This window comes from Ornithorhynchus anatinus, chromosome 16 (genome assembly GCF_004115215.2).
Source record: "Ornithorhynchus anatinus isolate Pmale09 chromosome 16, mOrnAna1.pri.v4, whole genome shotgun sequence".
NCBI classification, from domain to species: Eukaryota; Metazoa; Chordata; class Mammalia; order Monotremata; family Ornithorhynchidae; genus Ornithorhynchus; species Ornithorhynchus anatinus.
This window is the reverse complement of record NC_041743.1, coordinates 39,869,355-39,886,507: the sequence shown is the minus strand read 5'-3', so window position 1 is coordinate 39,886,507 and position 17,153 is coordinate 39,869,355. Positions and strand designations below refer to the sequence as shown.

At 58.6% G+C, this 17,153-nt stretch overlaps 2 protein-coding genes across 2 annotated transcripts; both read right to left on the bottom strand.

Annotated features, from left to right (window-relative positions):
- Positions 1-3,008: 3,008 nt before the first annotated feature.
- Positions 3,009-3,971, bottom strand: LOC114817164 (platelet-activating factor receptor-like). The gene has a single exon (XM_029080285.1). The coding sequence runs from the start codon at positions 3,969-3,971 to the stop codon at positions 3,009-3,011; it is 963 nt and encodes a 320-aa protein (XP_028936118.1).
- A 3,098-nt stretch (positions 3,972-7,069) lies between these two features.
- TMEM35B (transmembrane protein 35B) lies at positions 7,070-17,153 on the bottom strand. Its single transcript, XM_003430404.4, has 3 exons — positions 17,028-17,153; positions 12,194-12,374; positions 7,070-7,825 (listed from the first exon to the last, which is right to left on the bottom strand). The coding sequence occupies exons 1-3, from the start codon at positions 17,133-17,135 to the stop codon at positions 7,692-7,694; spliced, it is 423 nt and encodes a 140-aa protein (XP_003430452.1). The 5' UTR covers positions 17,136-17,153; the 3' UTR covers positions 7,070-7,691.

The window sequence follows — 17,153 nt, the reverse complement described above, 5'->3', positions numbered from 1 at the left end:
ACTTCTCTGGGCCTCACTTCCCTCATCTGTAAAATGGGGATTTAGACGGCAAGCGCCACGTGGGACAACCTGCTTACCTGTATCTACCCCAGCTCTTAGGCTGGTGCTTGGCACATAGTAAGCGCTTAACCAATACCATTATCATTATTGCCGCTGCCGCCCTCACCTCGCTGGGGTCTGGATGTTCTCAGCAGCTGGACCTCTCCTGCCCCGCCACCCCCTGCCTACCTCCCCCTCCTCCCGTCCCCCAATCCTGGCCCCCAGGGACTGTCAACCCAGTCGCCCATCAGCTGGTGGCTTCGGGGCCGCCCACTCTGTAGGGTGGCCGGAAAGGCCTGCTCGGTTCTGCCCGCGGGAACCCTGGACGGGGAGGAGGAGTGGGCAAGGGTTGTGATTCCAGGGTGGCTCGGAACCCCCAGCCCAAATTGCCTTATAGCTGTCCGGGCCGCTCGTCACCTTGGGGTGGTCGGGGTGGGGGGCACTTTGGGGTTGTGGCCGGGTCGCCCCCTGGGGCCTCCCCAGGGCGAGGGGTCCGTCCCGGTTAACCCCGGGCCCCAACACTGCAGAGGCCTCTCGTGGCCGCGCTAGAGGCAGGAGAGGGAGCGAGCTGCAGTCTCTGGAACGGGTCCGTCTTGGCTCCCACCGCGATGCCGTAATGGAGGAGGGCGGGGAGGGGGGTGGGGGGTGGCATGGAGGCTGAAGATGGAGCAGGGGAGGCCGAGAGCAGGATAGAGGCTTCATCCGGGGACACGGGGATGGTCCCCCGCCCCCCGCAGTAAACCCCCTCCCCACTCCAGGGTGATTCAACCCCAAAGCTAGGGCCCCCACCCCCCCCGACACGGGGGTGACCCTCCCTCTTCTCCTCGAACCTGGAAACTGCCCCAGACCAAAAGTCCTACCAGATTGGGGGGGAGGGGGGCCCGCTCCCTTCCCCCCAGAACTGAGGATGCACCGGGAATGGGTTGAAAAATGGAAAGAAACCTTCAGTGGGGGCAGGTAGTGAGACCCTAGCTCAGACGAAGGGGCGCCAAGCTGCTGGGACAGAGCAGCCGGAGAATGCCAACGCACACTTCCCCGCCCCGGAAAACCTTAGCTCCTTTTCTCCTCGGGAGCAAAAAGATCAAAAGTCCAAGTGCGGCTCAGTCTTCTCTGTCTCCCGTTGGGTTGCAGGGGCTGACCACCACCCCTACCCGCCCTGGCCCCAACAGGGCCCTGAGGGCACCCCGGCGAAGTGGACAAGGGATGGAAAAGGTGTCCCCGGGCACGCGAAGATTTGGGTGCAGGGTGGAAATGAACACGGGCTGGAAATCAGGAGACTGGAGTGTAATCCTCTGTTCCTCTTTAGGAAGGCCCCTCAACCTTTCTGGGTCTCTGTTTTCCATCTGTAAAAAATGGGGACAGTCATATCTATCCCTCCCTCCCTTCCAGATGGGGATGGGGAAACCAATGAGTTCAGAGACACGGGTATGGACTGGGGAATTCTTGACCACCCCTCACCCCACCCGTGTCGGCCAATTTCTCCTATTTTGGGGAAGATCTGGGGATACTTCTTCCAGGGATTTTGCAGGGGAGGTCAGAGAAACAGAGAATCCCATCCCTCCTGGAAGGAACCAGTCGCAGATTCACCTGGCCCAGGAGCAGGGGTCAATTCATCCATACTCCTGCCTCCGGTACAGATGTCATCTCTTCTATCCTTACCTTGAATCAGACAGGTGATAAGTCCTCACTCCTCTATTCCCACATCTCTGACTGCCCCGACAACCCAAATAAGGCGGGAGGGGGTTCCCGCTCACTCCTGGCCCCAGAGGGCCCAACGCCCAAGCTCCCGTCCCTTATTCCACAACCCGGGGGATTAAAGTAGAAACACAAGACCCTCCTTTGGGGCTTTTAATAGAATGTCAGACTCCAGGACAGGAATGACACTGGCCCAGAGCAAGAATCCTGGAGCAGGGGACGCCCCACCCCCCCTCCCCAACACACACACACACACACACACACACACACACACATACACACACTCAGACCCAAGGGCCAGCTTCTCGGATCCAGGGCCCATCAGCCAGCCGGGCAGAGATGGAGCGAGGTGGTCATCACATTCACCTTGCACGCCGAAGGTCCCCCCCGATCGAAGCCGGGTGAAAGCACCTCGATTTTCAAAGCGCTTAGTTCGACGTTCAGTTCGGAGTTCAGTAAATACCTCTGATTGACTGGAGACAGCCTTCCCCACTCCTGCGCTCTGGAAAGGTCTCCGCCCGGGGCGGAGCAGGCCCGAGGCCCTCCACTTCTTCCGGAGCCGTGTACTGGATACCGCGCCCCCCCCCCCCCACTGCCTCCAGAGTGGCCTGCTGGACACCACCCACCTCCCCCTCACGCAGCCACCCAACCCGGGAGACGAGTTCCTTCATCGAGAAGCAAAAGCCCGGGCTTGGGAGTCAGAGGTCGTGGGTTCTAAACCCGGCTCCGCCACCGGTCGGCTGGGCGAGTTCGGGCAGGTCGCTTAACTTCTCTGTGCCTCAGTTACCTCATCTGTAAAATGGGGGTGAAGACCGTGAGCCCCACGTGCGACCACCTGATTACCCCAGAGCTTAGAAGAGCGCTCGGCCCACAGTCAGCGCTCACCAAATACCACGATCGTTACTGCTATCGATAATCCCTCATTTTAGGCGGGGCGAGTGAGAGAATCGACCTCTCCCCCTCCCACCCCGGCAGGGACCGGACAATGGTACTAATAATTGCGGTATCTAAGATCTTACTTCAGGGCCGGGCGCCGCACTGAGCGCCGGGGCGCATCCGAGCAAATCGGGTGGGACCCAGTCCGCCGTTTGGCAGACGAGGGAACCGAGGCCCCGAGAGACAGGTCAGGTGCCCCCTTCCGCGGCCACGGAGCGGACGGGCGGCGGAGCCGGGCCGGGCCCCCGTGACCTCGGTGGGCCCGGCGGGCCCGGGCTCCGTCCCCCCGGGCCACGGTCCTCCGGCCGGGGACGGAGGCGGGGCGGGGCGGGGGGCCGTCAGGAGGCAGCCCCGCCGCCGGGCCGCCCCCCGCAGCCCAGCCGCCAGCAGTCCTGCCGAAAGCGGCGCACGGAGAAGCAGTAGACGATGGGGTCCAGGCAGCTGTTGAGGCTGAGCAGGGCCAGGCTCAGGGTGTGCAGGACGTCGAGGGTCGTCGGGGGGCGGCAGCCCTCGGCCGCCCCCTCCTCCTCCTCCTCCTCCCGCCCCGCCACCCAGGGGCCCAGGATGGCGTGGTAGGGGGCCAGGCAGACGGAGAACACCAGCAGCAGCCCCAGCACCACGGCCCGGGCCAGCCGCCGGTGGGGGCCGGCGGGGACCCCCCGGCCGGGCGGCGGGGCGGCCAGGGCCCGGGCCAGGGCCGCGTAGGCCGCCAGGACCAGCAGGAAGGAGGCCGCGAAGAAGCCCACGGTGGCGTAGGCCAAGCCGCGGCCGGCCCAGCCGTGCTCGAAGCAGCGGGTGGAGCCCCCGGGGCCGGGCCGCACGGCCCGGGCCGAGGCCAGGGACGGGGTGGCGCAGGCCAGGCAGAGGAGCCAGGCGGCGGCGCAGGCGGCCCGGGCGCCCCGGGCCCGGTTGAGGGGCAGGCGGGGCCCGGCGCCCCGCACGGTGCAGTAGCGGTTCAGGCCGATGAGGGTCATGAAGCAGAGGGCGGCGTAGGTGGCCAGGTAGTAGACGGCCCCCGCCAGGCGGCAGGAGGGCTCGGGGAAGGGCCAGTGGGCCCGGCCCAGGTAGTAGGTCAGCCAGAAGGGCAGGGTCAGGGTGAAGAGGACGTCGGCCAGGGCCAGGTTCAGCAGGTAGACGCGCAGGGCCCGGGCCGGCCGCTCCCCGCGGCCGAACACGGCCAGGGCGGCCAGGTTGGCCGGCAGGCCCAGGCCCAGGGCGGCGGCGTAGGCGGCCGGCACCAGGACGAAGCGGGCGGGGTCCTCCCGGGGGCCGCAGCCGCCCACCGACAGGCTGCCGTTCATGGCGCCGTCCTCCGGCGCGGCTCTGTGCGGGGGCGGACCGGGAGAGGAGAGAGGTTGGGGCGCGGGGAGGGGTGGGGAGCTGGGGATCCGACCCCCCCCCCGCCCTTCCGCAGCCCCCCTCCCCGCAGCCGGGCCAGCCCCAACCCTCCCCTCCCACCCCGCTCCTCCACAATCCCTGTCCATCGTCATCAGGACTGTGGTGTTCCAACCCTCCCGTCCCTCCCCGCCCCAGAGCCCTTTCCTCAAAAATCCCATCCCCGTCACCGTCCGAATAACGGTACGCCAACCCTCCCCTCCCTCCCCGCCCCAGAGCCCGTTCCTCGAAATCCCTCTCCGTCACCGTCAGAATCGTGGTATTCGTTACGCTCTCACTACGCGCCAGGCCACCGTGGTAAGCGCCGGGGGGGATGCGGGCAAACCGGGTTGGACGCGTGGGGCCGTCCCACGGTGGGGCTCGCGGTCTCCATCCCCGTTTTACAGGTGAGGGGACTGAGGCACAGAGACGTGAAGGGGCTTGCCCAAGGTCACACGGCAGACGAGCGGTGGAGGCGGGATTAGAACCCCTAACCTTCTGACTCCCAGGCCCGTGGGGGTCAGACCACCACTCCACGCCGCTTCTTTAACGAGGAGTGGCCTTCCATTCCAAGAGAAATGGAGCTGCGGTTGAGGGGGGGTGGGGGAGGGGGCGGCCAAAGCAGCTGTCTTCTGGCCTCCCTGTGGCTGAGACCCCGAGGGTATTGGAGGGGGCGACCGAGGCGTGGGGTCGGGGGGGGGGGTGCGGGGGGGCCGAGGAGCAGAAAAGATGGGGCTGAGGCTCCGGCTCCGGCCCTGGAGAAGATTCCCCCTTTGCCTTGCAGGATGGTCCTCTCTTGAATCAGCCAGCGGGGTCGAGGGACGGAGGGCCAGAAATAAGGTCTTGAGGTGGGAGAGAGGGATATCATCGGGGGGGTTACTGTTTGGGGAGCCCTGTTGTCCGGTCCAGGGTGGACGGCTGACCCACATCCACAAATACCAACATTATTATTATTATTCCTTGCCTCTCTCCCGCCCTCTGGCCTTCTCCCGGCTCCCCGCAGTCCCTTTCTCTTTCTTCTCTGTGGCCCCACTGTGCTCTCCTGACCGTTCGTCCCCCCGCAGGGTGGGGAGGGGGGTCCGGTCCGACTTGTATACACACATACACACTGTCACACCTACTGCATTGGTGCACGCACATGGTCACACAGCCAAGTCACAGTTGCAGAGGGGCGTATTTTGCACACGTGCAGTGTGGCTCAGTGGAAAGAGCCCGGGCTTGGGAGTCAGAGGTCATGGGTTCGAATCCCGGCTCGGCCACTTGTCAGCTGTGTGACTGTGGGCGAGTCACTTCACTTCTCTGGGCCTCAGTGACCTCATCTGTAAAATGGGGATGAAGACTGTTGAGCCTCACCTGGGGCAACCTGATTACCCTGTATCTACCCCAGCGCTTAGAACAGTGTTCTGTACATAGTAAGCGCTTAACAAAGAGCAACATTTTTTTTTTACCCCACCCACGATCCTCTACAAGGACACCCAACTATTCGGGGCCCCGCGGGGCCTTCCTTGTAGATACATTGGGTCCAGCCGTCCTGCCTGGGTTCACAAGTGGGACCACCTGGAGAACACCCCCCCCCCCCATCCCCACCGCTTCATTAGGATCGGGATTCTGAAGACCCTCAGCAGAGTGCAGAGGGCAGAGCGTTGAGCACAGGCCTCCCAGCTCAGCCTCCGACACAGTGGACTCACAGCCGCTGAGGCTTAGAGTTGGGAGCCCGGGAGACACGGTCATCGCCCCATCCCCTAATCTACCCTCCAGAAAGGGCACTGAGCCCCCCCAACTCCGCCTCCAGGGGAAAGAGTGCCTGCTTTCTTCTCCCTCTGTGAGCCTCCCCTCCCTTTCTTCCCTATTTCCCACCTCCCCGTCTCTCCGCCCCTCCGATAGGGACTCCACTCTCATCCCTCCTATTGTCCACTTGGTGTTGCCCTGCCAGATCGGTGAAATGGCCAAAGTCGAAGCATCACAAAGCCCCAAGGGCCCCTCATCCTCCCCCACAGCCCAGCCAACTCTTGATCCCCCACTTTCTCCACCCACCCCACTCCCCCAACCCATCCTTACCCCTTAATGTCTCCTCCACCGGGCTTTCTGGGGGCGGGGGGGACAGGGTGGAAGGTTTTAAGGGGCAGGGGGGTGGGGGAGTGGCCTCTTCCCCCACCCCCACCCCCCTTCACACAGCCTCCAGGAGCCCTGGCGGCAAGACGGGGCAGAGGTTAATCCCGCAGCAGCAGCCCTGGAGAAATGGAGGCGGCAGCTGAAGGAAAGGGGAAGGGGGGAGGACCGGGCACCTGTGAATGTGTGAAACGGGCCTGACAGGGCCTACTGGACATAGGGCCTCTCAGGCCCCGGGGAACGGAGGCCTCTCACACCCCTGCACGCTTTCCCTGGCTCCCTCGGCCCCCCGCCTCCTCCGCCCAGCAGCTGGCAATCTGCCGCCCCCTCTCCTCCTTGGCAGCTGCCCTCCACCCGACGGCGGCCCCCTCCCCACGGAGCCGCCCCCACCCCCGCGCTGGGGCCACCCAGGGGAGCGGCGGCAGCTGGCGAGCTCAGGGCCGGGGGGAGATGAAAGCCCGGCTGGACGGGGAGGGTGGCAGACGAAGCCGTTGCTCCCTCCATCACTCACTCACACACACACACACACACACACCCCCACACACACACACACCCCCCCTCCAGTCCGAGGCTGGGCCCCGACTTCCCTCCTCCCCTCGACCCTTAATCCCTCCAGAGACCCTGGTTGCGGCTTGGAGCCCGACGCATTTCATTTTTAACGCCTCCTGACTCCGAGGAGGCAGAATCCGGCCTGTCAGCGTCGGCTTCTGCTGCGTTAGGCCTGTCTCTTCTCCGACCCCTGCCTCGGTTTCCTCCAACGGCCTCTGCAGGAGAGCCAGGGATAGGTGACCAATGGGAGAGAGGGGCTCCTCTGGAGCAGGCATTTACACACACTCACGCACATGTACACTTCGCTCGCTCGGAAGTTCACTCTACATTTTCCATCTTCCAAGACCAAATTTAGCTGCAGCCACCCAAAGGTTAAAAATATATATATTTGACTCATCCCATTTTAGCACAGGCCAGCGGGGGTTAACCGCTCACGTGCCCCCGTCATTCTTAGAAGGCCGGAAGCTGGGGTAGAATCCAGACAGCCCCCCCCCACCCCTTATTGCAAGCATCGAGGGGTTCACCCCCCTTCCCCTTCCCCGGGGTCTGGAGGGTGGAGCTCCAAGGCCGGAGAAGCGAGCCGGAGGCCGGGCGAGGAGGGAAGGACAAAGGCAGGAGGTTGGGGGGAGGGGACGGGGAGGGAAATAAAGGGTAGAACGGCAGTTGTGGACCTTGGGGGGAGACTCGCCCCCACCCCAGCAGAACGATGGGGATGGGAGGCCGGGGGAGGGCCACGGGGATTGCATAATCCGAGCCCGGCGAAGGGATGTCGAGGGCGAAGGGATGCCCCTCTCAAAAAAATAACCCCAATTGTCCCAGCACCGAGCTCTGCTCCAGTTCCTAGCCTGGTGCAAAGGCCGGGGAGGGCCGCGGCCTCCCCTCCTGATGTGTGTGTGTGTGTGTGTGTGTGTGTGTGTGTGTGTGTGTATTTGGGGGATGGGGCGGGGGTGTCTCCATCCTCCTCCCGGCCGGGTCCGGGGGTCTCGGTATCACTGGAACTTGTCCTTGTGGGGTCGGGTCCCGCGGCCCCGGATGTTGAGCAGCAGCAGAAGGCCGAGGCAGAGCGCGGCCGGGGCGCACATGGCCACTGGCTCCTTCAGCACCAGGAGGGTGTAGATGGCACCTGCGGAAGGGAGGGAGACACAGACAGACACACAGAGACAGAGAGCACAAGGCAGAAAGGCCTCTGAGAAGAGGGAGGCGGCGGGAGGTGCCCGGGGGACGGGGGGGAGGCGAGGCCAGATGGAAAGGACTCTTGAGGAGGGTCCAGCCGATCGGTCAGTTTAGCTCTCCCAAAGTAAACCAGAACGGGACAGGTCCAGGAGGCCACGCTTCCAGTTTAACTGATATTGATGTCTGTCCCTCCCTTTAATAATAATAATAATAATGATGATGATGATTATATTTAAGTGCTTACTATGTGCCGAGCACTGTTCTAAGCACTGGGGGAGATACAAGGCCATCAGGTTGTCCCACATGGGGCTCACAGTCTTAATCCCCATTTTACAGACAAGGTAACTGAGGCACAGAGAAGTTAAGTGACTCACCCAAAGTCACATAGCTGACAAGTGGCAGAGCCGGGATTAGAACCCGCGACCGAGGCTGTGCTCTTGCCACTAAGCCAGGCTGCTTCTCGCTTCTGTGCTTTAGACTGTGAGCCCGTTGTAGGCTGGGATCGCCTGTCCTTATTGCTGTATTGTACTTTCCAAGCGCTCAGTACAGTGCTCTGCACATAGTAAGCGCTCAATACGACTGAATGAAGAGAGATCCCCTCCCTATTAGACCCCCCCGATTCCCTACACCCTTCAGGGGCGCACCCGACGTGCCACAGGATGAAGGGGTTGCCGGGGGGGAGGGGGGAGAGGGGATCCGACCTGATCATCTCGCATCCACCCAGCGCTTAGCACAACGTTTGGCGCCGTTAGCGCTTTAGAAATACCTTCGTCCTTATCAGGACCGGCAGGGAGGCTCCCTTGGGTGAGCTGGAAAGAGATAAAGCCTTCCTTCCTCACGCAATATTTCATCCCACAGACCGCTCTCCACGGCCTCCCCCTCCTCCACTCCCGACTCGGAAACGGTTGGCTTTAAACCGAGGGAGCTTTGTGGGGCGGGGGAGGAGGAAAGGAGCGGTAGAAGGGGGGAGCGGAGGGACAGGCTTCGTGATCTGACCGCGCCGAACGTAATCAGCGAAGCCCCAGGCCGCACGGAAATGCTGGAGATGCTGGAGACAGAAATAGCCACGCCTCCCCCAGGGGGTGGGATGTGGGGGTTTGGGGGGGGGGGGGTGCTGCTGTGCCTCGAACATCAGACAGCGCTCCCAAGATCCTGGCGACGAGGAAACCGGGAGCCCCTTCTGGAGCCGCCCACTCGCAAACGTGAGCTGGTGGGCGTGCGTGCCCGGGAGGGAGGCCGAGGTAATCGACACGCAGCGCCGGTGCAGGCGGCCCTCATTTTCGGCGAGGCCCGTGTTTAAGTGGGTCGCCTGGGACCGTCCCCGTCTCCTGGGCCCGCTCCCGCCGGAGCCCCTCTGCAGTCCCCTCTGCTCGACGCTTGGGTGGTCCGTCCCTCCGGGCTGAGCCCGGTACATTCACAGCCGCCCGCTCTCCAGCTCGCCTCCTCTTCCTCTCCCGCTGACGACGGCGGCCGGGGCCTTTGCAAACTCTGGTGGGCAAAGTGCCCGGGGACAGGGAGGGGCCTCTGGGGGGGGTCATTGGATATTCGCCCCAACCCCACAGCACTTAATTTGGGAAGCAGCATGGAATAATAATAATAATAATAATAATGTCATTTGTTAAGCACTTACTATGTGCCAAGCGCTGGAGTAGATACAAGCAAATCCGGTTGGACCCATTCCTTAGCCCACGTGGGGCTTACAGTCTCAATCCCCATTTTCCAGATGAGGTCACTGAGGCCCAGAGAAGTGAAGTGACTTGCCCAAGGTCAAACAGTAGAGAAGTGACGGAGCCGGGAGTAGAACCCATGATCTCCTGACTCCCGGGCCCGTGCTCTATCCACTAAGCCATGCTGCTTCTCATAGAGCACGGGCCTGGGAGTCAGAAATCAGGGGTTCTAATCCTGGCTCTGCCACTTGTCTGCTGCCTGACCTTCAGCAAGTCACTGCACTTCTCTGGGCCTCAGTTACCTCATCTGTAAAATGGGGATTGAGACTATGAGCCTCAAGTGGGACTGTGCCACAACTTCTCTGTGCCTCAGCTACGTCATCTGTATAATGGGGATTAAGACTGCATGTGGAACAGGGACTGTGTCCAACCCGATTTGCTTGTATCCACCCCAGCGGGACAAAATAAGTGCTTGGTACAAAATAAGCGCTTAACAAAAATACCACAATTATTATAATTAATACATATTTTTAAATTATGCATTAAAAATTATTTAATTATTCATATGAATGTCTCTCTCCCCCTCTATACTGTAAAATCATTATGGGCAGGGAGCATGTTTGCTAATTCTGTTGCACTGAACTCTCCCAACCACCATTTACACAGTAAATGCTCAATAAATGATTGATTGATTGATTGATTGATTGATTGATTGATCAGGGCCAGGGCAGGATGCAGAATGAGTTAGTGGGGGAGCAGAAAGAGGAAGGTGGAGGGAGTCCAGATGGGGTAAAGGCCTGAGAGTGGTAAGAAGGGATGCCAGCCTTGAGAGTTTACGCAACCACCCACATTTTCGTGGTCCTCTGATCTGTTGCTGCTCCTGGGACCACGAGAGGGGCATGACCCTGCACCCTAAGGACTCAGAGGCCCAGATATGTCCTTAGAAAACAGGGATTTAGGAAGGGGTGTAGAGAAGGGTGAACGGGAGGTGAGTACCCTACTTTTTACGGTTTTTGTTAAGCACTTACTATGTGTCAGGAACTGTACAAATCTCTGGGGTAGACACAAGCTAATCAGGTTGGACACAGTCCCTGTTCCACATGCAGTCTTAATCCCCATTATACAGATGACGTAGCTGAGGCACAGAGAAGTTAAGCGACTTGCCCAAGGTCACGCAGTACCAAAACTATGATCGGAACCCGGGTCCTTCTGACTCCCAGGCCGGAGCTCTATCCCTAGGTCACGCTCTATCTGCCTCCCCGCCTCTGGACACCCCTAACGGGGGTAGAGCCACATTTAAACCTTAATTCTGGAGGAGAATTTAGACCCAGGTGTTAATAAGCTGCCCCCCCCCCCCGGTCCCGATAATAGGTCGAGTCCGAACATGCAGCACAGTACTGTTGATCCAACAGTGCCCCCTGGTGGGCAATCACTGCCTTGCCGTCCAAAGATAATAATGTTGGTATTTGTTAAGCGCTTACTATGTGCAGAGCACTGTTCTAAGCGCTGGGGTAGATACAGGGTAATCAGGTTGCCCCACGTGAGGCTCACCGTCTTCGACCCCATTTTACAGATGAGGCAACTGAGGCCCAGAGAAGTGAAGTGACTTGCCCACAGTCACACAGCTGACAAGTGGCCGGGCCGGAATTCAAACCCATGACCTCTGACTCCCAAGCCCATGCTCTTTCCACTAAGCCACGCTGCTTCTCCCTGAAGGCATCTTTGCCTTCAGGGAGAAGGGGCCGGTGGTGGAGAGGGCTTTGCCCTGAGTGTCCAGGTGGGCAGCGGGCCAATGCTTACCATAAAAAGCAGGCCAGAACAGTGAGATGGAGAGGGAAGGTGGGGAATGAGGAGCTGGGACCATAGGCAGGGAACGCGTCCGCTAATTCTGCCATACGGCGCTCTCCCAAGGGCTTAGCTTGCCTGTTTTGTTAATGATATTTGTTAAGCGCCTACTACATGCCAGGCGCTGTTCTAACCATTAGGGTAGATACAAGGTAATCGGGTTGGACACAGTACCTGTCCCACAAGGGCCTCACAGACTTAATCCCCCTTTTACAGCTGAGGTGACGGAGGCGCAGAGAAGCGAAGTGACTCACCCAAGGTCACCCGATAAAAACGTGGCAGATAAGGGATTAGAACTCGGGTCCTTCTGACTCCGAGGCCCGTGCTCTATCCACTAGGCCTTGCTGTTTTGTATAGTGCTCTGCGCATAGCGTTCAATAAATATGTCCGATTGATTGTTTGATGGGCAGAGAAGGAGGCTTCTGGACCGCTCTGGGGTGACCCCTCCAGACCTCTTTCATCCACTGAATCCCACCAAACCTATTTACCCAGAGAAGTAGCGTGGCTCAGTGGAAAGGGCTTGGGAGTCAGAGGTCATGGGTTCGAATTCCAGCTCGGCCACTGGTCAGCTGTGTGACTGTGGGCAAGTCATCTCACTTCTCTGTGCCTCAGTTATCTCATCTGTAAATTGGAGATTAACTGCGAGCCTCATGTGGGACGACCTGATTCCCCTGTATCTACCCCAGCGCTTAGAACAGTGCTCTGCACATATTAAGCGCTTAACGAATACCAACATTATTATTATTTACCCAATTTACCTCCCTCGCTTCCCTTCCCCCATCATAACTATTGCTCCCTGACCTTACCTATCATCACCAGGGTGAGGACAAAGTTGCTGATCTCTCGGAGCAGCTGGGGTCCGAAAGCCAACAGGAAGCCAGCCGCCAACTCGATCCAGCCCACCGCCTGCAGGTACCGGTCTGGGTCCGGCTGGTAGCCCAAGTCCTTGAGAGGAAAGACGTCGGCGAACTGCACGAACTGGGCTTTCTGCAATAGCAGGAAGTTTAATGTTGGCTGGGCTCTCAGGGCTTCCCAGAGAGAGAGGAGTCCAAGCAGTGCTCCACTTGTCTGCTGTGTGACCCTGGACAAGTCACTTCACGTCTCTGTGCCCCAGTTACCTCGTCTGTAAAATGGGGATTAAGACTGAGAGCCCAAGCTGATTATCTTGTATCTGCTCCACCACTTGGTACAGTGCCTGGCACATTATAAACGCTTAACAAATACCTTAAAAAATAAAATTTAAAAAGCCGGGAACAGATTGGAGCCTGGGGATTTCCTGACAGAATTGGGTCTGTGGCAAAGCTGCCCATCAATCTGACGGACAGCCTTGGAGATAGAACCGTGCCGGCCTATAGGCCTCAGCTCAGGCTCCTTGCAGGCAGGAAGTAGTTGGTGGTGATAAACACAGATAGTGTGAAATTGTGCCTACACATTTCAGTGATCCTACCAGCAGTGTGACTCTGGGCGAGAGTGTGACTGTCTCCCCACAAACCACCACCACTACTGCAAAAACAAGTCAAGGATGTGCCCCTTTTAACCCTCGGTGACTGAGCAACGCTCTCAAAGGGCCAGGGATTTGGAAAGGTATGCCAGTGCATCAATTAATCGTATTTATTGAGTGCTGTGTGCAGAACACTGTACTAAGTGCTTGGGAAAGTACAATATAAGCGAGTTGTTAGACACAATCCCTGCCCACAGCGAGCTTAGTCTAGAGGAAAAAGTTGGAATCTCCATTTGAAAGATACGTTGTTCTCTTTGTCTTTTTTTTTCTTAAAACGTGACTTGTTAACCACGACCGATGTGCCAGGCCATGTATTAAGTGCTAAGAAAGATACAAACTAATCAAGTTGGACACAGTCATGTTCCATCTGGGGCTCAGTCTTAATTCCCATTTAACAGATGAGGCACCAGAGACAGAGAAGTGAAGTGACTTGACCAACATCACACGGCAGACACACGGCAGAGATGGGATTTAGACCCAGGTCCTTCTGCCGCCAATGTCCATGCTTTATCCACTAGGTCATGCTGCTTTCATTCTCAAAACATCTTTGGGCCTGGTTTATCCCTATTGTCCAGATGAAAAAACTGATATCCAAAGTGGGTAAATGAAATAATAATAATAACACTAATAATTGTGGCATTTGTTAAGCATTTACTATTTGCTAGGTGGATACAAGCAAATCGGGTTGGACCCAGTCCTTGTCCCACGTGGAGCTCAGAGTCTTAATCCCCATTTGACAGATGAGGTAACTGAGGCACAGAGAAGTGTAGCGACTTGCCCGAGGTCACACCGCAGGCAAGAAGTGGAGCGGGGATTAGAACCCGGGTCCTTCCAACTTGCCTTAGAAACCACTGCAAGTTAGGAGCAGAGCCAAGAGTGGACCCCTTGACTTGCTGATACTCAGTGGAGCCCCCTCCCCACTAGAACATGTTGCCCTATTTTCATCTCTCTTGCGGTGGAAACCATATTGCCTCGCAGAACTGTTCAACCAGAGATAAGGCCCGGATGGAGCATTTCCCTGGGCCTGATGCTCCAGGCCCCTTGCCCAGCTTTTGCTGCAGCTTTTTGAAACTTGTTTTTCCACCTCCAAACCGCGGCGCTGGTGCACCCCACTGCCAACTGCTTCACAAACAAGCTTCAGGCAGTGAGCCCTCCCTCCCCGGGGTCACAGACCCCTCAATCTGGTCCTTGTCCAACTCCGCTCTGGCCCTGCCCACCCACCTCCCCCGTCCTGCTTTCTCTCCCCTCCCGTACTTTCCCTCCTTTCCTCTTTCCCCTCCTTTCCCCCTCCCGTTTTCCCTCCTGTCCCTCTCCTCTGCAACCCCCCTTTCCTTCCCCCCGAGCTTTTCCTCCTTTCCCTCTCCCCTGCTTCCCTTCCTTCCCCCCCCCCGCTTTCCCTCCTGTCCCTCTCCCCTGCTTCCCCCTCCCGTTTTCCCTCCTTTCCCCTGCTTCCTCTCCTTTCCCCCTCCCCAGCGTCCTGTCCTTTCCTTTCCTTTCCCCCCCCTTCCCTCCTTTCCCCCTCCCCTGCTTTCCCTCCCCTCCCATACTTTCCCTCCTTCCCCCCCGCTTTTCTCTCCCTTCCCCCGCTTTCTCTCCCCGCCTCCCCTCTCGGTTTTCCCCCTCCCCTGCTTTCCCCTCCTTCCCCTGCTTCCCCTTCCCCTCCTCCGGGTCTGTGCTTTCCACCTCAGACCCCAGGCCTCATTTCCTCCCCCAGACAAAGTGAGGAAGTGGAAGCGGGTGGAGCGGAGGTGGAGAGCGGGGCGAGGACGGCTCCGCGGCCGAACCGGGGGTCATTTCCTCGGACTCTCCGGTCTGGCCCGGAGAAATCTGGACAAGGAGAGACCCTCCCCACTTCACCCACTCCCCCCCGTTGGAGGCTGGGTTTCGCCTGTCCGGGTCGGATGCCGGGGGCGGGTGGCCATGATGACCTAAACTTAATTCCCATTTTACAGATGAGGCACCAGACACAGAGAAGTGAAGTGACTTGACCAACATCACACGGCAGACAAATTGCAGAGCCGGGAAGCGGTGTGGCTTAGTGGAAAGAGTCCGGGCTTGGGAGTCAGAGGTCGTGGATTCTAATCCCGACTCTGCCCCTTGTCAGCTGTGTGACCTTGGGCAAGTCACTTCACTTCTCTGGGCCTCAGTTACCTCATCTGTAAAATGGGGATGAAGACTGTGAGCCCCAACGTAGGACAACCTGATGACCCTGTATCTACTCCAGCGCTTAGAACAGTGCTTGGCACAGAGTAAGCGTTTAACAAATGCCATCATTATCATTATTATTACGGGTTCTAATCCCGGCTCCACCGCTAGTCAGCTGTGTGGCCTTGGGCAAGTCACTTCACTTCTCTGTGCCTCAGTTACCTCATCTGTAAAATGGGGATGAAGACTGTGAGCCTTACGTGGGACAACCTGATGACCCCGTATCTTCCCCAGCGCTTAGAACAGTGCTTGGCACGTAGTGAGTGCTTAAGAAACACCAAGCGCTTAGTACAGTACTGCGCACACCATAAGCGCTCGAAAAAAACGACTGAATGGATGAATGACTTCGATACCCGGGCAGGCCTGACCTTTTGGTTCACCTGTGTGGCCGGCGGGCTGCTCCAGGGGCAAAGGGGAAGGAACCCACGGACCTCCTGGAGCCCAAGGGACGGGGCAGGGCAGGGGACGGGTTTAGGAATAGAGGGGCGACTGAGCCCCCCCTTCCCTCTGCTCCCCCTCTCTTCCCCCTTCCCCTCAGCACTGTGCTCATTTGTATATATTATTTATTACCCTATTTATTTTGTTAATGAGGTGTATATCTCCTTGATTCTATTTATCTTGAGGATGCCGTCTTGTTTTTGTTCTGTTCTCTTTTGCTCTGTTGTCTGTCTCCCCCGTTTAGATTGTGAGCCCGTCAGTGGGCAAGGATGGTCTCTGTTGCCCAGTGGTTCATTCCAAGCGCTTAGTACAGTGCTCTGCACAGTCAGCGCTCACTAAATACGATTGAATGAATTTTTGCTCTGCTGTCCGTCTCCCCCGTTTAGACTGTGAGCCCGTCGCTGGGCAGGGATGGTCTCTGTGGTCCAATTGTCCATTCCAAGCGCTCAGTAGAGTACCCTGCCCGAGAAGCAGCGTGGCTCAGTGGAAAGGGCCCGGGCTTGGGAGTCAGAGGTCATGGGTTCTAATCCCAGCTCTGCCGCTTGTCAGCTGGGTGACCTTGGGCAAGTCACTTCACTTCTCTGGGCCTCAGTTGTAAAATGGGGATTAAGACTGTGAGCCCCACTGGGGACAACCTGATTACCTTGTACTGTCTCAGCCTTTTGTACAGTGCTCTGCACATAGTAAGCACTCAATAAATACTACTGAATGAATATTATTAGTAGTAAGTGCTCAATAAATACGACTAACTGAATGCATGCATGACTGGGACCCTCTAGATCGAGCTCACAGCCCTGCAAAAGGTGCAAGGGGAAAGATGAGAATAATAATGTTGGTATTTGTTAAGTGCTTACTAGGTGCAGAGCACCGGTCTAAGCGCTGGGGTGGATACAGGGTCATCAGGTTGTCCCACGGGAGGCTCACAGTCTTCATCCCTATTTTCCAGATGAGGGAACTGAGGCCCAGAGAAATAATACTGTTGGTATTTTTTAAGCGCTTACCCTGTGCAGAGGACTGTTCTAAGCGCTGGAGTAGATACAGGGTCATCAGGTTGTCCCACGGGAGGCTCACAATCTTCATCCCCATTTTCCAGAGGAGGGAACTGAGGCCCGGAGAATAATAATAATAATGTTGGTATTTGTGAGCACTGTTCTAAGCGCTAGGGCGGATACAGGGTCATCAGGTTGTCCCACGTGAGGCTCACAATCTTCAACCCCATTTTCCAGAGGAGGTAACAGGCCCAGAGAAGTGAAGGGACTTGCCCACAGTCACCCAGCGGGACAGGGGGCCGAGTGGGGGATTCGAACCCATGACCTCGGCCTCCCCAGCCGGGGCTCTTGCCACTGAGCCGGATCCTGCCGCTCTCCCCCTCCACCCCGGGGCCCCGCATCGCGCGTGTGCAGGGGCGTGTGCAGGGGCGTGTGCAGGGGCGTGTGCACGGGCGTGTGCACGCGCGGGAGCTGGCAAACCGCCCGGCGCGCGCCCCCGCGGCTCACCATCTGCGCGTGCACCTGGGGCGAGAGCTGCTCCGTCAGCTTGGCCGCCCCCGTGAGCGCGAAGAAGAGGCCGAGGCAGACGCGCAGCCCCGCCAGGACCGGCGCCATGGCCGCGCCTGCAGCCCC